This window comes from Peromyscus maniculatus, chromosome 1 (assembly GCF_049852395.1).
Source record: "Peromyscus maniculatus bairdii isolate BWxNUB_F1_BW_parent chromosome 1, HU_Pman_BW_mat_3.1, whole genome shotgun sequence".
Taxonomy (NCBI): Eukaryota; Metazoa; Chordata; class Mammalia; order Rodentia; family Cricetidae; genus Peromyscus; species Peromyscus maniculatus.
In genome coordinates, this window is record NC_134852.1 from 124,452,485 (window position 1) to 124,474,998 (window position 22,514).

Genomic DNA, 22,514 nt, shown 5'->3' on the forward strand with positions numbered 1-22,514 from the left:
TTTAAACAAAACAGAATGTAATTAATGGTTGCTTCCTCCTAATACAGGGGATCAAGCCAAGGGCATTGTAAATGCTAAACAAGCACTCTATCAGAGTCACACCCTCAGCACCACATAATTTTTAGTAGATATATTATGTCACACAATGGTAATGAATAAAGTAAAAAAATCAGTAGGCTCTACTGTGTCTCATCATGCATGACTAATGGCAGACTTCCTGTTGGTTTCACATAATCAGAACCAGGCTTCTATAACTTCAGAACAATTATGTTGGAGATTACACAAAAGAAGTCAAGCTGTGAGACCATAAACCTGTGTATTTAACCCATGGATTAGCAGGAATAACAGCATGTCAGTTCTTAAATAACCCAATTAAGACAGATAGACACAAAGGAGAATTCAGCAGTTTAATAATTCTGCCTGTCTCATGGATGAAGTAAAACTGGACAGCTTTTAATTCTCTCTTGGTTGTTTTAAAATAAATTACTATGTACATATAGAGCTTACAACAAGATCAAAATAACTTTAATACAACCTACTGCCTTCATTTATCAGTCTGTCTACCTGTTCAAAAATTTCTCCAGTAAATATTTATTATATACCTACTATGAAGGAAAGAGCTCTGCTAGTACCTGTTGTTGTTGTTTTACCCTTTTGTGGGGCCTGCCACCCAGCTCCCAAATAAATACACACACAGAAGCTTATTTTTATTTATAAATACCTGACGTTACCTTGGCTTGTTTCTAGCCAGCTTTTCTTAACTTTAAATTATCCTAGTTACCTTTTGCCTTTCATCTTTTTCCCTTTCTTAACTTCGGTATATCTTACTGTTGTTTGTTTTTGTTCTTTATTTCTTTGGGGGCCCAACACCCAGCTCCCAAATAAACCACACACAGAGGCTTATTTTTACTTATAAATGCCCAGCCTTAGCTTGGCTTGTTTCTTGCCAGCTTTCCTTAATTTACATTATCCTGTCTACCTTTTGCCTCTGGGCTTTTCCCATTCTCTTATTTCTGTAAATCTTACTCTTACTCCATTGCTTGCTGTGTAGCTGGATGACTGGCCCATGGAGTCTTCCTCCTTCTCTGGCTCCTTGTTTTTTTTTTTTTTTCTCCTCCCAGATTTCTCCTTCTATTCTCTCTGCCTGCCAGCCTGGCCTGTTTCTCTCACTTGCTTCACTATTGGGCATTCGGCTCTTTATCAGATCATTAGGTGTTTTAGACAGGCACAGGTATACAGCTTCATAGAATTAAACAAATGCAACATAAACAAAAGCAACACACCTTAAAATAATATTCTACAATGTCTTACTTTCACTCTTACTTCATGGTTGGCTGTGTAGCTGGGTGGCTGGCCCCTAGCATCTTCCTCTCCTTGTTCTCTTGCTCTTTCTTCCTTCTTGCTCCTCTCAGATTTCTCCTTCTATTTTTCTCCCTGCCTGCCAGCCCCACCTATCCCTCCTGCCTTGCTATTGGCCATTTATCTCTTTATTAGATCATCAGGTGTTTTAGACAGGTAAAGAATCACAGCTTCACAGAGTTAAACACAAAAAAAAAAAAGGAATGCAACACATCTTTATATTATTAAACAAATGTTCCACAGCATAAACAAATGTAACACATCTTAAAATAATATTCTACAATAGTACCAGTATTAACAAATGCCTTAGTTGAAAATTAATTACATATCACTGGGATGTGGCCTACAAAATAGAGTGAAACTGCTATGAGAAACTTAGATTTTATCTACAAGAGTAAATGAGTTTAAATTTAAAGGGCAAATAGCCCTTAATGTTCAAAACTTACAGTTGTGATTTTTTTCCCCTAAGAAACAAAACCAAACTACAAAACTACCATGTAAATTCTAAATTAAATCACCAATAAACAAACAGAAATCCTTCCCATGGTAAGGAGTATCAGCAGTGTTTATTTCTGAATCTTATTGAAGTTTATTTCATTATATGATGAGTCACATTTTCCCTTTGCTACTAACAGAGGTTCAGAAAAATCTGGTGGGTATGTTTTATATAAGGTAAAAAATTTCCCCTAAACTGGTACATCTCGTGGTCAATTGGCCACCACCTAATGCTCCATAATTATAATAAACTCAGTCTGATAAGGCTGAAATCTGGCCAGACTCCCATGAACCAGACTCTTTCTATCTTCTGACTTACAGTGTCACCACTTACCTAACTTCTGAAGTTAGCTAGAAATGGATACTCATCCATCCCTGTACTTTTTGTGGGGGAGATACTCTTCATTTTGGGTCATCAAATTGTTAGTTCTATTTTCACAAGAGGCCTAAAATCTTCATTCCATCATCACTGCCATTGCTGTAGTGCCACCATCTTCGTCATCACAATATTACAAAGACCTCTAAAATGATATTTCTTCTTCTGGACCTTGGTGCTGTAGTCCACAACTTCTTAAACTATAGGGTGTGACTTGATATGGGGTTTGTGCAACTGAATGTGGGGATCATGAAACAAATTTTGCAACAGTAAATATTTCTAAGTGTGCAATAACCAAAAATGATATTCAAATTAAATGCCCAACAAATCTAAGGTATTTCTGAGCATTCTTGCCTCTGTTGTATCACATGGCTTCACTGCAGCCTTGGCTGTGAACACACAACGTGCATACTTTGCACTGTACATGTTACCATACCACACAATGCCAATGACTGCTGCCTAAAACATCTAGGCTCAGATTTGGGACTATAGTGTTATGTATTTCAGTGTTTTTACTGTACATATAAATTTTCTTACATAAAGGTTTAATTATAGAAAACCAAGACAATGTTTTCTTACTGACATTATTCAGTATGACAGTTATCAAATTAGTATGTCTTTAGATTATATTTAGAATGTTTGATTTTAAAAATTGCTATTTAAATTGGTGACTTGATTTTTATAAAAATTGCTAAAATTATCTTTGTCTTCCAATTACAATGGTATTTTCTGTGCTTTCTAAAATGTCCCTAAACACACTTCTGTCATTTTGTACTATATATATGTACAAAGTAATGTTCTCATGATTAACAATTATGAAATTAAAATATCAATCAACTCTGAATAAAATATTGAAGATGCTGTATTTCTGCAGTATTAAATATTCAGATGCTGGCAAGATGGCTCATCAGGTAATGTGCTTTCTGGGAAAGCAGGAAGAACTGAGGTTGGATCCTCAGCACACGTAAAAAGGCTGAGTGTGGTGGTGAGTGTCTCTAGCCTTAGCAGTGAAGGTTGTGGTAGAGACAAGGTTTGCAGGTTGCAGGCCAAAACAGCAAGCTCTAGGTTCAGTGGCAAACCTTGTCTCAAAAAAATATTGTGGGGTAATATAGAGGATGATACTTGACATCAACATCTGGTCTATAAATGTTCATGCATAGTTGAGCATACCTGCACATACATCTGCACACATTCATGTGGTGTGCATCCACCACACCATGACACCCACACACAATTGTGCACACATAAACACATCATAAAACATTAAGCTAATATTTAATTCTTGATGTTAAAAAAAAGCAAGCATGTTTCTTTTCCTTGGTATGCAAAATTTCCTTCATTTTTAATAAATGGTAAAATTATATGTATACTAAAGAATTATTTTATTTTTCACAAGAATTTTATTTATTTATTTATTTAAATTTTGTTTTTATTTATTTATTTATTTATTTATTTAAATTTTAACTTCTTTTTATTTATTCTTTGTGTCTTTCACATCATGCTTCTCGATCCCATTGTTTCCTGTTCCTGTGTACCCACCCTCTGACCTTGCAGTTCCCCTGCCCCAGATAAAATTGAAGAGGAAAAAGAAAAGAAAAAAATCTCATTATGGAAGCTGTAGTGCAACAAAGTGAGCCACACAGTAAACACTTTTGTCTATACATCTTTACTTGCAAGTAAGTGTTCATTGCAAAGACATTGTTCTGGTTCATGGCCTCTGGTTTCTGCTACACTATCGATGCTGGGCCCTCACTGGATCTTCTCTTGGTTATCCTGCTGTTGCCCTGTGTTGTGGAAATCCTGCATCTTTGGGTCTGCAGGACCAGTCCCTTCTTCACATACTCCAGCAGATCACAGATGTGACGGATATTGGGGCGGGCTAACCCATAACTCTGGTTAAGGGCCTGCGTAGTTGCAGGGTTGGTCAGCCTGCCAGCTCTCCCTTGTCCTCACTAGGGTGAGCTCTTCTTTATTGCCTTGACAAGCTCACACTTTGCAGAAATGAGCAAGGAGTGGGGCCAGTTCTCCTGCTTTCATGTCCTCAGGGTCAGTTTTCCCACCCTGAGCCTGAGACAAGCTCTACTGTGTTGCCCGGGTGTAGGGGCCACTCTTCTGAGTGCTGCAGCAGATTAGGGGCAGGGCTAACTCTCCTGCCCTTCTGACTTTAGGGCCAGATCTCCTACCTGCCTCAGGCATTGATGGGCATGGGGGGCAGGAGGACATCTCTCATCCACCCATGCTGTCACATGACAGATGAGTAATGGAAACAGCTCTCCCATGCTCACAACTTTGGGGCCAAATCACCCACATCTCCACCAATAGGATTGGCTCTATTGTGCTGCCCAGGTGAGGTGCAGGGTCTGCTCTCCCAAGAAGAATTATTTTAATACAAGTATATTATTTTTATAAACAAATGCTTGATTTATAAATGGATTTTATTTATCTATACACTTGGGGTCACATAAAACTTTCCTAAGCAAAAGGACCACAAGTGGGAAAAAGTTTGAGAAGTTCTGTTCTAATGGATACACAATGGGTCACCTTTTCCAGCTTAACTATGCTCATGTTACTTTCTAAAATCTTTAAATGGATTCTCATTTACTATAGGAGACTTTATAATATTTCCCTAACAATTTCAAGATCATTTCTGCAAGTAGCATGTGCTTTCCCCAAATGTGCTAGTTACTTTTCTGTTTCTGTGATAAAATACATGACTAACTAAGACAGTGTATTAGGAAGGAGTTTATTTTGGCTTGTGGTTCTAGAGAGATAAGAGTCCATCATGTTGGGAAGGCACAGCAGCAAGCAAGCAGCAGGCCTGGTGGAAGAAGCAGGGATCTGGCTGATAACACCTTTATTGGCATGTGGGAATCAAGAGAGCAAACAAGAAGTACAGTGAGACTATAAACTCACAAAGTCTGTCCCAGTAACATACTTCCTCCGGCAAGGTTCAGCCTCCCAAAGGTTCCACAATCTCCCTACTCAGCACTACCACTGGCAACTAAGTGTTCAGATAACTGAGCCTATGGGGAACATTTCCCATTCAAACCATTACATACTGCTTGTCTAAACCGACTATGCGTGTTCTTCTTATGTTTATGAACAACTGGATATGCTATCCCTTGCCTGGAATGTCTTAACTTCTTTACTTGGTAATCTACTGATCTTCTGTGTCTTACTCAAGTATCATCTCCTCTAAAGAGTCTTTGAAACCCTCAGTTTGTTTGCTCTCTGTGCTAAGCTTAATATGGGACACCCCTTTCATAATTTTCTGCTTGCCCTGTGTACTCAGAGGTTGAATTTTTTGGGACAACATTAATCAGGTTTCTGTCTCTGCTTTATGGTGGACTGTAACTATCAGAAGCCCTGGATGAAGCTAGGGGAACAACAGAGAGTGATAATGATATTAATATTTTCCCAACTCCTTTTGGCAGGGAAAATACTACTATCATTATATTAAACGTCTTGGCAGGGCCTGCATTAATCTACTAAGTCAGAACTCCTAACAGAACTCTTTGATAGATTTATTTCTGGATTTCAGTAATAATTGCTTTAGGCCTAGAGGGGTCAAGTGTTGGCTCTTTGTAGCAGGCTTTCTTGGACTGCCAATCAACTCCCAAATGAAGACACAGAGACTTATTAGTTATGAATGCTCAGTCTTATCTTAAGCTTGTCCCACTAGATTTTATAACTTAATTTAACCTGTTTCTCTTCATCTTATGTTTTTCCTTGGGGATTTTTAACCTCTCTTTCCTTTTCTATATCTTACATTCATTGTTTCTCATGCCTGTCTGTCTGTCTGGTGGCTGCCTGGCTTCTGGTCTTGGGGCATATCGCTCTCTTTCTTCCTCATTCTCTCCCCCTTTTCTCTCAAGCCTAGATTACTCCTCCTACTTATTCTCTCTGTCCTCCAGACCTGCCTATCCCTCTTCTGCCTAGCTATTGGCCATTCAGCTTTTTATTAGATCAATCAGCACCTTAAGCAGGCAAAGCAACACATCTTTACATCATTAAAAAAATGTAGCATAAACAAATGTAACACATCTTTGTCTAATTAAACAAGTACTCTATAACTGCCCTTCATTATCTCCAATTGTGTGCACCTTTGTGAATAAATCTCTTATTACACTCTTTTAAATAATTTCTTCTGAGCATACTATCTGTTTAGTACAATGACTGGCTTATTCTTGGGGTTCCATTTATATCTATATATCTTTAATTGTAATTAATATATTTTATTCCAAATGTTGTGGCTTTTCTATTTCTCTCATTAATTTCCCTAGAAGTTAGGTCTGAATCCAGAATAAAGGGCAATGTGGCTATGTAGGAAATTGCCTTCTTTTCCTGAGAGGGCTATGTAAACATGGTAGAATATGCAGATGCCTGAGCAAAGAGGATATGTAGAACGTGATGGACCTGGGAGCCATCTTTTGGGTAAAGAGATAAATGACAGTTTGGTATGTACCTTGAAGTATCTTCATCTGATAGAAAGCAGTACATGCAGAAAATGCTGGCTTTGAGGTAACCCGGTCTTGGAAACTCACTTTGCATCTTACTAGCCATGCAGCACTGGGCAGATTATGCTTGTGGCAAAGGAACTATGTTCTAGCTGTTTTTAGGTCATTTTATCTGGGAGGACGTCATCTGCTTCTCAGACAGATGCCCATTTCATTACTTATTATGGAAGTACTCACGCCCTATCCCATGTCTTTCCTTTCCATTTTTGAAATATCCCTGCTTTATCTTCCAGACATCAGATTATGTTGTCTGATAGCATGTGACTATCCAGAAATGTGATTATTCTTCTTACTTCTTTAATTTTTCCTGTTTTTCAAGTCTGAGATTGTATCTCATTTAACTATTTCCTTAGTTACTCATTGACCTAATGGAATCCAGCTTTACTGACATAATTTCTGAACTTTGTCTACCTCTAACATCTATTTGAACCACAGAAGCCTGTCAAATTGCCCTGTTATTTTTATTGCCTCTTCCAGAACTACTGAAGCTTATTACCAATGGTCAATTCAAAATGCGTCAGCTATTTTAGTCTCAAATTCAAATGTAACACTTTTCCTTGATCATTGAAACCTGTGTGTTTTGTACCTGGCAGTGTATATTTCTGGGACTACTACCTAGAATTCTATATGGAATTGTCCATATCCTTAATGTAGAAATAAATAGCCATTTGTACACCAAAACAGAGAAACAAGTATTTGAAAATGCTTTCAAGGCCTGGTTTTCCCACAAAGAGACTTTTATTGTATTATAGGGCGCTTTCTGCTAACATTCTCTATTTCGTATTCCTTCCATGGTCCTCCTAATTTAATGAGCCAAGTATTGTTTTTGTTTTGTTTGGTCACAGATTCTTGATTCACAGTTTGAGAAACTATTTGCTATAGTCTACTAAGTAATACGCAACAGTGACATTTGGTCAACTTTATGCAGGACTTCAAAGTTTATATGGTTTTTTTCATTGGATTTGAGTCTAGAACACAGGATCTTACATGAGTAATTTTTAAATTACTAGTAATAATAATTCTTTGTTTAGTATTTTTGATATACTCATATGTTTCTGTTTCTAAGGCAGTTACTCATTAATTAATTCAACTAATATTTGTTGATTCTTCACTGTATTAAGCTCCATATTAGAAATCCTATACAAAAAGAGATAAATACGACATAGCCCTTACAGGGAGAAAGATTTACAATTAACAAGCAAAAATATGATGTTAAAATATTGTCATATAGGGGGCTGGAGACATGGCTCAATGGTTAAGAGCACTGCTCTTCCAGAGTTCCAGAGTTCATTTTCCAGCACCCACATGGCAGCTCACGGCTGTCTGTAACTCTAGTTCTAGGACTTCTGACACCCTCACACAGTATACATGCAGGCAAAACACCAATGGACACAAAATAAAAATAAATTTAAAAATATTGTCATATAAATTTATATAAAGAGTTAAAAGAATATAGTAAAAGAGGAAGTTAATTCTTGCCTAAGATTTGTGGTAGCTCAGGCTTCCAACAAGAAGTAATTATACAGAAAACAACAAACAAGCAAATCATAAAACCTTGAAACAAAACAATATTAAATTTATGTTTTAAAAATATTTCATATAATATTTTTTCTTTGGGGGCATGTGGGGATCATACCACAGAGGGGATAGTTATGAAATCTAATAAACAAAATAGGATATTGCAATTCCAACAGGTGGAATCATTGTCTTACCATAGACATCTAATCACTAAATTTTTCAGACCCCTTACATGAAATTTCTAGGCATTGACTACCAGAGAAAACTTATGCCACATAAACAGAACTTCAGGATTTTAATTGAATCACTTATTTATCTTTAATAATTATGAATTGGCAACTACATGGCATCAGATTCTAGGTTAGTATTTTCTGTTTTTTATATAGTAGCATTTTAAGTTTTATACTTGAATGATATTGGTACATACCTTCAAACATTTTTTTTGAGATGCTAGGGACTGAACCCAGGTCCATGTAAATTCTATACAGATACTTCACCACTGAGTTACAATTCTTAACCTTTGAGGTTGCAAACATTGTGTATGTGTTCCAAAGACTGTTTTTAGCATTGTAACACACTAAGAAACTCTTCTTTAATTGTGTTTAAGACGCAACTACAACAGAAAGAACAAGCAGGATTTCCTCTATAACTAATATTGACTTAATTTTACAGGGTCCCAAACCTGGATGCCTCTGTTTAATCATGAAATAGAGCCAAGCTATTGGTCCATTTGGATTCATTTCCAACTTTGGCAGTTCAGACTGTTCAGCCAGTTTAACTCTTGGCCTCTCAGGTGAATTGACTTACAAATGTTATAGGAAAGGCCACAGCAGTGCTGTTATGAAAGAAACCCATGCCCTGGAACACAGCCCAGTAGACTAGAGTCGCTCAGCAAAAGAGTTTCCACTAGTTGCACTTGGGAGTTACCCTTGGTTTCGCCTTTGTCTCAGACCATCTGGATGTCAAAAGTGCTAATAAGCAACTGACTCACTGGTGGAATAAATTCAATCTGTTGAGTCTGTTCTGGAAAGCTCTGTAATGAAAGAAGTACTGGCAATAAAGGAGCAGAGCAATTTCCCAAGTTTTGAGGTCATATAAGTCTAGTTGTGAGATGGCATATTGATATGAGTGGGTACTGGAGCTTTAGCATTTTTTTTTAAATGAAAGAAGCCATGTTTAGATCTTGGTCAACAATGCTTTTTTTTGCTCTCTTAATAGTAGCAAATGTGGATTTCTTCTAAGAGACCTTTGGTTTATTTCATAGCTCTTGCTGTGACAATTACTAGGAAAGTTTTGAGAGACCTGGAAGTTCCCTGAAAGTTATCAAAATAATTTAAAATTTGACCACTAAGCTAATGGCAGAGGATAGATGCACTGAGTTGTAGTAGAATATTTTAAGGTGTGTTACTTTTGTTTATGTTGCATTTGTTTAACTCTGAAGCTGTGATACTTTGCCTGTCTAAAATACCTGATAGTCTAATGAAGTGAATGACCAATAATAGCAAGACAGGAGAAAGAATAAGTGGGACTGGCAGGCAGAGATACTACATAGAAGGAGAAATCTGAGAAAAAGAGCCAGAGAAGGAGGAGGACATCAAGGGCCAGTCACCCAGCCACACAGCCAGCACAGAGTAAGAGTGAAAGTAAGATTATAGAAGTAAGAAAAGAAAAATGGCCACAGGTAAAAAATAGATGGGCTAATCTAAGTTAAGAAAAGCTGGCAAGAAACAAGCCAAGCTAAGGCTGGTCTTTCATAAGTAGGAATCTGTCTCTATGTATGTTTATTTGGGAACTGGGTGGCAGGCTCCCCAAAAGAGCCAAAAACAAACAATGGCACTGAGTCCTCTCAAGTCAGAGTACACAAGAATAATGATGCCTTAATGAGGACTAGACATGCATGTATCCATCAGGAGGGGGTGGCGCAGGCCTTTAATCCCAGCACTCAGGAGGCAGAGGCAGGAGGGTCTCTGTGGGTTCAAGGCCAGCTTGGTCTACAAAGTGAGTTTCAGGCAGCCAGAATTGTTACACAGAGAAACCCTGTCTCAAAACAAAACAAAACAAGACATGCATATATCCTATCCTATCATCATATAATACCTTTCAGTTTTTTTGTACTAGATCTTAAACTGACCCATGTCAGAAATAAAAATGTGAATGTGTGACTGTTTATGCATTAGAGACAGATGTTTTTTGTGGGGAGGCGGGAGAGACAGGGTTTCTCTGTGTAGTCCTGGAATGTACCCTATAGACCAGGCTGGTCTTGAACTCAGAAATCTTCTTACCTCTGCCTCCTGGAATTAAATTAAATTAAAGGTGTACACGACTATGCCCAACTGTAGAGCTAGGATTTTGATACCTACTGAGGCTAGCCTTAAACTTGAGATAGTTCTACTTTGGTCTATTAAGTGGCTGGTTTATTTTTATATGGAAACAGGTATATTTAGGTAACAGAAAACATCACTTTGTGGGATGGCTAGTGTATACAAATGTATTCATTCATTTTTATTTCAAAACTATAGTTGATTTTGTGATTACTAAAAAGGACTTATCAATAATTTCAACTAGGAGATTTTATAAAATTATCTTAAAAATAGAAATGCTCTTGTCAACCACCATTTTGCCTCATTAGGTTAAATGCCTGTTTCTATAAGTAATCATTTCTTTCTAGCTTTTCCATTATTTTTCTTTTTAGTTTTTCTTGGAAACCTCATGCTTTCTAGAAAAACATTCCAAGTACTTTCACTTTAAAGTACAACCCATATCTCTCACATTTCTTTTAAACCTCTAATCAAGGAATTTAGCCTAATGTACCATCTCCTTATCACATCTGATGGTTTTCTGTGACTTGGAAAAATACAATTGATAAAGTTTACTGAGTGTTTTTTATGTGTCAGCCACCACTGTGAATACTCTCAATTAGTAGTTGCTTAATGCTCACAATAACTCACAATTAGAGGCAGGTCATATAAATCTACTTATATTAGTAACCTTCTTGCTGAACTTCATACTTCGTTCATTAATCCATTTATAAAGCAAATGGTTGTTAAATAAATCAAGACTATGTGCTCTAGATAAAACACATTTTATATGGGTATCTTCTTTGACTTTTAGGAGTTCAAGGTCAAGTAATTAGCAGCTCTATTGCTGTTTTGCTGGACATTGTGTAATTGATAACGCAGACGAATAAGGCCTCAGGCACATAGTATGTGGCAACTGATATGGCGTGTTCTTTTCTATTATAATGGAAGATTCAGAAGCAGTTCACATTTCTGTGAGTCACATAATAACATTCAGGTCTATATTAATTCTGCTGTCTTAATAAATTCTGAAGAGATCTGGACTGCATAGACAGTCTCCTCACAGATTACATTGATCATAATAACATGCTGACTTTCAGTATTCATAGGAATGGGCTAGTATGTTAAAGGCTTTGATGAAATATGGTATTCCAAAAAGTTGGAAACAAATTCTATGAACATTTAGGGATTTGACATTTCAGTGAAGGTTTTAGGGATTCAGTGGTCAAAATATGACAAGATATCACCTCTAAAGCAAAATGAAATGTTTCACAACTTCTATTCAGTATAATAAAGAAAGGAATAAAGTATCTAGCAGACCTCTTTGGGTTTTTGAGGCAACACATTCTAAACTTATCAACACTGTCCTATAAACAGAGTGATATATTTTTGATTGAGGAGGTCCTGCCTATAGTATAAAAAACTATGCAAGTTTGACCATAAAGCCCAGCAGATCTTATTGTTGGGTATGTCAGTAGTGGGAAAAGAAGCAGTGTTTTAAGCCAAGTATCAATGAAAGAATAATGATTCAGAGCCCTGTGATTCAGCAGCAAAGCCATTTACTTCACATAATTATATGTCTTTTGAGAAAAAGCTCATGTGAGTTGTTGGGACAAAGAGAGACACAATGGTTTCACACTGGGCATCAAGTGACAATGGTCTAGAAATGCACATTATAAGTTGGGTTCTAATGGATATGTCTAATCACAAAGTTGTACAGGCTCAGAACTAGGCCAGTGTAATACAGAAATGATGCATCTGGGATTAAGCCTGAGCAGGACAAAAGCCACAGTACATAGTTCAGACTGGTGTATTCCTCACAACAATGACAACAGTAATCTTCTTAGCTTGCTTCTTTGCCATAGGAGTAGAGGAGGAACTGTGTGACCAAAATAAGAAAGAAAAGTCTACTTTTGTTTTTGAGTGGTTATATTTTATATATAAGTACAAGCTGAAAATAGGCCATGGCTCCATTACAAACATATTCAAGGTAAGCTTTGAAAGACTATGGAGAAGGAAACTCTTCCCAGTAAGAAGAGCCATGAACAATGTTCTTAGTCACTAACTTTTGACAGGATGGTGAGTAGTCCAGTAAATATATAACTGGCAAATGAGTAATGGCCTGTCTACTCAGGAGCCTGGAATGAAAAGCATTGGAAGCTTAGAGACAAATGTTTTAGGATAAAAAAAGTAGGGCTAGAGAGATGGCTCAGAGGTTAAGAGAGGCCCTCTGAATAGGTGAGACAGTCGATTGGCTTGATCTGTTTGGGAGGCATCTAGGCAGTGGTACCAGGTCCTGGCCTCGTTGCATGAGTTAGCTGTTTGAAACCTGGGACTTACACAGGGACGCTTGGCTCAATCTGGGAGGAGGGGACTGGACCTGCCTGGACTGAGTCTATCAGGTCGATCCCAGTCCTCAGGGGAGACCTTGATCTGGAGGAGGTGGGAATGGGGGGTGTGCTGGGGGGAAGGGGAGGGAGGCAGGAAGGGAGAGAACAAGGGAATCTGTGGCTATTATGTAGAACTGAATAGTATTGTAAAATAAAAAAAAAACTAAAAAAAAAAAAGATAGAAGAACTAGATAGCAAGAAAAAAAAAGTAGCTACTATGAAAGAAGTAATGAACAACCAAGTTGAAATGTTAACTAGAACAGTTAGCATAAGTATGCCTTTATCATTTGTCACATACAATTGCCATGATAGGCACATGAACAAAGTGGTTATGGTGACAAAAGAGAGTAGGCCTTGAGCCCAGGAGCACAGACTTCTTTCTTATTACCAAGGCTGAAGTAGTTTCTGCTGCTTCTGAGTGTCAAACTCTTCAGCAACAGAGACAAATGCTGGTATATCATTATTTCTTTATGAAGCCAACTGACCATTTAGTAGTAAGTCAACTGTAAGGGCTAAGAGTTTGTCCTTACAAGTATAGATGCCTATTCTAGATACTAGCTTATCTTTAGTGATTGCTGTACTTCAGCCAAATCCTGAAGCTTATGGAATGCTGATCTATGAATGTGGAATCTCACATAATATAATGTATGAACAGGTGCCCCATTCCACAGTGAAGAAATGTGGGATTGGGGGGGGGATTTAGTAGGCACTAGCCATATCATGTAGTTATAGGACATCAGAAGCAGCCTTCTAGAGGCACAGCTGAAACAAGAGTTGAGAGTCAACACTGAAAGGAGGCAGTACTCTTCTTGATTGAAGGGCTCAGAATTTTTCTTCCTCCTTCAAATAGCTGTATGAGAATCTTTCTTCCTTAGCCTTATTTTATCTGTAGGCAAAGCTGGAGGAGGAGCACTGCTCTAATTGTAGAAGATGACTTGGAAATCTGGGCTAAATAAGCTAAATCTGGGTTGTGTCATGTCCTAAGGAAGAACTTAGTGACCACCACTAGCTGGAATGTCCTCATTTGTTATAACTCCTCAAAACTCCCATTGGAAGACTTTGTGCTTTCTCTTTGATACTAGGTTCCTCAAGGCTGGAGGTTCCCAGAAAATAGATTTTTGTCAGGAGACAGAGCAAGCATCTCACTGACTTATAAGCAATGAATACTGCTAGAATGCTTTGGATTCCTCATTTTTAGAGATTAGCTGGCATAAACAGTTCTCATATCTTGCCAGAGGTAACCACAAGGAAGAGATAGTGTTGCTCTCCCTACACAGTGGTAGAGTATATATAGTACTAAGTTGATTTACGAGGGAGCCTCCTGCCACTCACCTTCTTGGCCTTTTGTGAAGGACAAATGCAACAAATCTGCCTTGAGAAAGTTATGGTTGCTAAGGGATAAGGCCCATAGGAATGCAACTTTGGGACACAGGACTAGATACAGTATTATGTCTTGTCAAGGTGGCAGCTGAGGTTTTGAGGGAATCAGAATGGATAACAGAGGTGGGAGATGATGAGCATCAGTTGCACTGGAAACTACTGCAGCCCTGGGATCTCTGGTTCATCTCACTGACTTCTCTTACAAGCAAGCATTCCTTCTAGAGGAGAAGACTGACAGATCTGTATGCTAAATCTGCAAAAAGGAACCTATCTGTCCAGATTAAGGGGTGGACCACTGCAACCATGAAAAAGTGCTGCCAAATTCTTCTGCTGTGGGGACATAATTGACTGTTGGGGCCTCAGCTGCTTTAATCCGTTCCTTGTTTTGCACTGGGTGACACTTTTATTCAGTGCCAGCAGAGGTTATAATATAGGCACATTGCTATTTTAAAAGCAGTGCCTTTATTTAAAACATGACTTCTACCAAGGACTCCATGCCAGCCTGGATGCAATTTACTTAAGAGTCTTTCTAAAGTCTAAGATTCTTCTTACTTTGTTCTCTTGTCTTCTCCTGCTTCCACTACTGTCAGACTTGCATCACAGCCTGAAACTTCTTCCTACTTTCCATATTTTCCCTTATTCTTTCTCTTAGTAAATCTCTAGTGTGTCTAATCCTGTCCAGACATCTGCTTCTCAGAGGATACAAATTGACAGTGCTACTGGGGAAATGACACTTTAGCTAAAAATTAAACATTAAGGTATGAAGCTGAGCCTTAAGCCTACTTTCCTGTACTGGATCTATAGAGACTTATCCAATGCTGACCTTGTTTTCCCTGATTACCAGTTTGTTTCCATAATTTTGCTGCCCTAATTCAGAACAAGTGCTTGCAAAAAAAAAAAAAAAAAGGAACCATTTCCTCTATCTTTAACTACTCTTTCACATTTTCTATTTACAGTTTTCTGAAGTTTGTACTTCATTAAATAAGCAGGTATTCATCTCACTTAGTGTGTGAAAAAAGCAAGTCTACTATTAGACTATTCAAAAGTTTGCTCATAAGTTCCCTAAAGGATTAAAAATATAATTCTAATTCAACCTAATCCAAGCAAGTGGGAGCAATTTATTATTGCTCAGTTAGTTGTTTAAAATGAGAAATGAACATTAGGAATCTTGTATAAAATTGTGATCTCATCTTTGCTATTGGTATACAGATATATCAACTTAGTATATATTATTTATTATGTTAATATAGAACTAGACTACGTGAACCTTTTCTATGTCAATCATATCTCATGATGTGTTTGTGTGTGAGGCAGGAAAAAAATAAGATTAAACTTTGGGGTTAGAATTCTTAACTTTGTTCTACAACATTTAAGAAATCTGAACAAGTCCTATTGCCTCATCGAACTTTGGGTAGCTCATTGGCTGTTACAAAGTTCAAGTGCAGCAGAACATGAGAAAAAGCTTTGTAAATTATAAAATACTTTATCAGTTGTGAATTTTTGTGATGTGATGATAATTTGGAATCTCCTTTGGGGCAGTTTCTGATATATGACAGATATAGGAGAAATAGGAAGTTAACTGGGCTTGAGGTATTAGTTTGCCAGGGCTGTCATGACAAAATACCACAAACTGGATGGCTTAAACAACAGAAATTAGTTTTCTCACAGTTTTGGAACTCCAAAATCAAGGTGTTGGCAGGTTTTGTTTGTTATGAGTCTTGAGACTTCCAAGTCTTGAAGATGGCTGCCTTTTTATGATGTCCTCATGTCTTTTTCTCTGGGTGTGGGCATCCCTAGTGCCTCTTCTTTTAAAGATGCCAGTCAGTCATATCAGATTAGAGCCTTACCCTTATAACTTCATTTAACTTTTACCTCTTTAAAGGGCCCACTTGCAAATCCAGTCACATTGGGAGTCAGGGCTTCAACATATGAATTGTGTAGTAACAATTCAGTCCCATAACACACATTATTGTGTGGGTCAAAACCACTCAATGTTTTAGGTTCTATTCAGAACTGCTGGTCCACCTCTGGAGCTTGTGGCTCCTAGATCTTCTCTTAAGGATACTTGAGGCATGGCAGGGATGCAGGTTCTTTACTCCCATCTCGGGTTTACAGAATCAGAATCTTCAGTGTTGAAGTTCAGAAATCTGCATTTTTACCATATGGGTACATATTATCTGGGTGATTTTTACATACCTATTTTTATAATTATTGATGTAATGGAAAGCATATAGGATCCCTGGAGTCACACAGCATGGGTTTAGTCTTGGATCAGCCTATTACTGCATGATTTTTGCCAAATTACTTACTCTCTCTGTACCTCAATTTCCTCATATGTAAGATGAAGATTATTATTACCTCTGTATTGTGAAAAATAGTAAGTGGACTAGAGGACGCAACATGTTGTTGTTGTATATTTTGATTTTCATCATTCTCCAACTTTATATCCTGGTGAAACAATGCTTTCATGGATATTTTCTTCACATTTATAGTTTTTCCTCATTTCTAAATTATACCCACTTCTTAAAGATATATTTTAAATGTATTTGTGTAAGAACCTCATACATGCTAGGCAACTGCTCTATCACTGAGCTATACTTCCAGCCACAGAGGTATACCCTGTGTATTCAAGACTTACTTCATGCATTCCTTTGTGATTTCCATTGCAATATGGCTGTCTTTTAGAAAAATTCATTTTGTATTATAGTGTTTTTTTGTGTGACCATTTATAGCTCATCTCAACACATACATGCATACATATATCACATCATAGTTCTGCATGTGATACACATTCCTTGAGGGTGTCTAGGATAGGTCAAATTAACAAATACTTGCTTACTGCAATAAAGGGAGATGTGATTTTTTTCAAAGTGATATTGTATTTGTGAAACTGAGGCTTTTTATGACTATGATAATAAGAAGTAGGTCATAATTAGGGGACAAAAGTATGCTGGAGAATTGAGAACAGAATTTTGACAAATGTGAATGTATGTAGGGAATTAAAGCATTTACCCCCATTCTTGCATCCTGAAAAACAGAAATGTAAACTTTGTTCTTATTATGAATATGTGGCTGGAGAGATTTCCTGAAAGGCAGCTCTAGAAGATAGAACTTGAGAGCAAGACTGACAAAGAATGAAGGAATTTTGATTGTTAGAGAAACTTGGAGCCCACCGTTTATTTTGAAACTATTTTTAGTAATGATTTAGTCAGGTTCATTCCAATGAAGGTTTAGAAATGTCTGGTCTCTTTTATAGCACAATAAAACCTCATGGTTTCCTGGTTGGCTGGTATTTGTTTAAAGAGAGTGGGTTGCTGGTACTGACAACATTGTGGAAGTTAGAATTGGGGGAAATCTGATGTAAACCTTTTCACCTGTAAAGAAGGGGGTTGCTAAGGATTAAAGCCAGCCATGCCTGTGAAGTATTTTTGATTTGTTTAAAGTCTTGTTCATATTAAAGTAGATGTTAGTCATCCTTTCCAACACGATTAAACATCCCCAAAATACAGTATTAAGCCTTGAATTTATGTAAGGGTCCTTATTTTTCAGTTTTCACTTATATTTAATATAGTTACCAAAGCACTAAGCCATGCTAGAGAGTTGTCACTGGGAACAGTCCAAGCATAATTTGAGTGAAGATTGATGTTAGGTTAAAACGGAAGCACTATAGCTAATCCTGGTTATTTAGCAGGAAAAGGACATAAAAGACCATTGGTTTTGTCTGAATTATCTAACCAAGCATTAAAAAAATTCTCTAAATAAACAAATCTATACTTTGCTCTTAATTAGTAGATCTAGTTGGCTGTTTGCTATTACCAAAGTGATGAAAATATAGTGATTTTAAGCAAAGAAAATTGAGCAAGGCTAAATGATCTCATCTGAGCCATTTAAAAAATGGAGACTTGTCATTGACTTCAAAGGGGTACATGAAAAAAAGAATTGGGCTCATATTGCCATACTCTTTGAAGCTGGATGGGTAATCGTTCAATTAAAAGACTTTGAGATCTGTTGGGGATTCCTATTCATTTTTGTATTATGAAGACTGTAGTCCCACTCTTCTATTTTGTCCTCTTCCATCTGTAAGACATGAATATGAATATAAAGCTATTGCTAATTTATAAAATTTACCTGTAAGAATATACCATTCAGAGAAATCTGTCAAGTTCATTCATGGTCTGGGACTGAACTCAGGGCTTTGTGCATACAAGGCAGGCAGCACAAAGCCAGCACTCTACTGTTTAGTTGCAGCCTCAGCCTTTTTTTTTTTTTAAATAAGAAATTGAGAAAGTCTCCCTCAGTGACAAGACTGGTCTTGAGCTTGTCCTCTTCCTGCTTCTGCCTCATCAGTAGCTGGGATTTAAATTGTGTGGTGTGTGCCACCATGCCTAGGAAACTTTTTCTTTATACAGCCAAAAACTAGAGGTGTATCAACTTACTATTATTTCACTAAGCCATTTAAATTATTCTTGTAAGGCCAAAACTAATAAAAAAAAGTATCAAAGCAACTAAAAAATGTTATCTCCTGGGTAATTGCTTAGAATTAAATTTTTTTTTTTTTGGTTAATTCCAACATAAGTATGCATTCATTCTTTAAGTCACTCCCAATTGCCTTTGAGCTATACAATGCAAGTGCTGGTTCACATAATAGCAACAATAGTTTCTGGTGGGTGCTTTCCTGTCCATATCTTTCTCTCTCTCTTTTTCAAATCTTCCTCATGTTGATTTGAAGCACTTATATTGTCTAGTTCTCTTTCTGGCATTGTTCCTTCCTTTATAGTCATCCTTTTGTTCCTTATCCCTTCATGTTGGTGTTCTTCACAATTAAAACAAAACAAAACTGATCTTGTTTCATCTACTCTACCTATATACGATAGGATTCCAATCTGTCTTTCCAATCTCAATTGCTCTTGAGTTTCAGATTCTTATATCTAACAGCAAGAAACATTCCCCTTTGTCTTCAACCTGCTTAAAATGAAACTTGTAATTTTCACTCTCAGCTATTCCTCTAATGTTTTTTAATCCCCATTAGTACCTTTAAATTATTCTGGTCATGCTGGGCGGTGGTGGCACAGGCCTTTAATCCCAGCATTCAGGAGGCAGAGCCAGGTGGAACTTTGTGAGTTTGAGGCCAGCCTGGTCTACAGAGCAAGATCCAGGACAGGCACCAAAACTTCAGAGAAACCCTGTCTCGAAAAAACAAACCAAAATTATTCTGGTCACTTTGACTAGACAAAGAAAACTTTCTTTATAGTACCCATTTAAATCATTTGGAATTGATCAGACTTATTGTAATTGTTTCTTAGATGATTTTCCTGGCTTTGGCCTCACATTCTTCCAAACTATCCCTATGCAGTACTGGTACTGATTTTCAAATGCACAATTAAAATGGATCAGGCCTTACTCCTGCTTTAGGACCTTTAACAGTTCCTTATTATCCATACAATCAAGTTGTTCAGACTTCTCAGTGATGCTGTGGATATCACTCTGTATAAATAAAATGCTTATTGGCCAGGCCAGTAGCCAGGCAGGAAGTATAGGCGGGATAAGCAGAGAAGAGAATTGTGGTAACAGGAAGGCTGAAAGGAGCCGCTGCCAGCCACTGCCATGACAAGCAACATGTGAAGATGCCAGTGAGCCATGAGCCACGTGGCAAGGTATAGATTAAGAGAAATGAGTTAATTTAAGATAGAACTAGATAGCAAGAACCCTGCCATGGCCATACAGTTTATAAGTACTATAAGTCTCTGTGTGTTTACTTGGTTGGGTCTGAGTAGCTGCAGGACTGGCGGGTGAGAGAAATCTGTCCTGACCGTGGGGCCAGGCAGGACCAGGAAAACTCTAGCTACACAGTGACCTAAAGGGTTTCCCACATTTGGTCTCCACATTTCTATCTTGTGTTTTTCCACACCCACCTTCCTTCCACCCCAAATTATACCAACCTGCTTACAGTTCCAGAACTTCTTGTAATGGCCCTCATAGTTCTGTACATCCTGCTCTTCGCCTGAATTCTTGTCTTTCTTCTCATACACTTGGGAAGCCTCTATTTATTCTTTAGTAATCAGCTAGCATCTTTTCGTCTGAGAACTCCTCTTTGTTCCACACTGTACTTGCTAAGAACTCAGAGCATTTCACACTATGCTGCCCTTGTTTACATAGTTTCCCTTCTACTAAACCAAGGGAAGCAGCTGTAATTTGTTTAATTGTATTTGTAACTTTAGTGTCTAAATAGTGCCTGGTACATGCTAAATGAATGAATAAACTTCTGAAAAACACAAATATTTTCTTGTCTGCAGGATTTTTAATGTTATTATAGATGAAATGGGTTGTTAATATCAGTTTTTTTTCTGTTTCGCCTTGTAATCATGAATAGGCCCCAAATCAACATATTTTCTGTGATATACGTTTCCATAGGCCTACAAGAATAGGCTAATACATATGGTTATCCCATGGAAAGTAATGTATTAATTTTACATTTTTAGTAATTGGGGCCCTAAACCCTGTGTCATTTGTTTGGGGATGAATGAGGGCTGTTAATTTATCTATATGATGGTGAACTTAGGAAAATAAGACATAGAATGAAATTAAGATGAAAGTAGGTCTTGAGAAACAGTTGAACAAATGGTGAGATCTAGAGATCTGGTTGGTCAGGAGACTGAGCTAGACTGAATAAGAAAATTTTCATACTTGAAGAGTATACTTTAGAGGTAGCCAGGAAAATATATTGCAACAACACAAATATTTAAGAAATAGTAATGATAACTCTAGAGATCTGTAAAACTCAGAATTAACAGGATTATGGGAAGTCCTGAAGGAGTATGGGAGGTAAGGAGCAGGGTAGATGTAAGAAAATAAACATATGCACATGCGTGTGCACACACACACACACACACACACACACACACACACACACACACACACACACAAAACCTATTCATTGTTATCTACCTTAAGTATGTCATTTGATTTAATACATAATAAAACTCCAAGACCTGTACATAGGCATTTTATAGATGAGGTAGGTAACATGAGACACCAATAAGCTCCAAGGTTATGGAGCTACAAAGTGGTAACTAGAGTAGACTGACAGTGAGGTTCTTTACTCACATCATGCTGCTTTTTCTTTCCAATAAATCCTCAGAGCTGCTGTGCTGCTTTGTACAGCTTAGTCATCCACATACAAATACAAAATTATTTGATTCTATTTGCAATGATCATGTATAGGTGATTCATTTAGCAGTTCAAAATAATACAACTATAATTTTATTTTCAATTCCACCCTGTTAAATCTATAAAACAATAGTTCACATTTATTGATGATGTTAGTTAACGCATCAGATGAATTCTTTTGCAAAAACAGCATGAATAAATTTTAAATAGGTTTAGCAGAACAAGCTGACTCCCACGTTTTTCTTGGTGTGCTCCACTGCTGGCTCTGTTTGGAATCCAGAAATGACTGCTGTCTGGTGTAAAAGGCATTTTGCTCTTGCTGCCTCCTGTAGATTGCTCTGCCTGGCAGTTTGTCACTCTCCTGGGCAAGTATCCAGCTTGTGGTAGTGAGGTGGTTTTGTGGCAGAACTCCACAATTAACCACAAGTTCAGTGTCAACGGTAGGCTGCCACCGTCGCGGCTGTGATCCTTCTGGTCTGCTGGTATAGGCAGAGTTGAAGAAACTCCTGCTTGTCTAAGGAGGGAACAGGAAAACTTGGAAAGAGTCTGCATTGCTGTTTATTGTTCAAGGTTGAGCTTTTAGATGTAAAGCAAAAAAAAAAAAATCCAGGAAATTTCAGATTAATAGTTAGATATTTAAGAGCTTTACCAGTTACTATATTTTTAAAACTCATAGCAGTGAATGCTTGGCATAGATAGAATTGTTTTTCTGAAAATTAGAAAGTAAAAAGGGAAAAATTTCAAGCATTAGAATATAGTCTTTTATAGCAAAAAAATCTAGGTAATATCACTTGATTTAAAAATTTAAAGTTCACCTACATTTCTTGTAAGAATTTAGTTTATACTATAATTTAAATCAAACTTAAGTGTGTATTTTTTTGGTAAACTTAAGTGTCCATTTCTTAATTTTGTGAAAATGGATATTATAAATATTTATAAAAATATGGAATCTTGTTTTCTTTTAAATTATTTAAGGGATTTCTATTAAAATTCTTTGATGAAGCAAAATATATCA

At 37.2% G+C, this 22,514-nt stretch overlaps 1 protein-coding gene across 4 annotated transcripts in view; it reads right to left on the reverse strand.

Moving 5' to 3' along the window:
- The window catches only part of LOC143268403 (uncharacterized), a 41,836-nt gene that overhangs the window by 12,764 nt on the left and 6,558 nt on the right, over positions 1-22,514 (reverse strand). The window contains exons 2-3 of one of the 4 annotated variants that reach the window (XR_013044257.1): positions 19,365-22,013; positions 18,207-18,409 (exon numbers count right to left, since the gene is read on the reverse strand). The exons of 2 other annotated variants lie outside the window; for them this stretch is intronic. Coding sequence is in view for 1 of the 2 variants with exons in the window: in XM_076550591.1 (XP_076406706.1) it covers positions 21,934-22,075 (142 nt within the window). In the remaining variant the exon portion in view is untranslated. Of the gene's footprint in view, positions 1-18,206; positions 18,410-19,364; positions 22,076-22,514 lie in introns of those variants that run through there. One more of the 4 variants, XM_076550591.1, reaches the window with a different exon arrangement.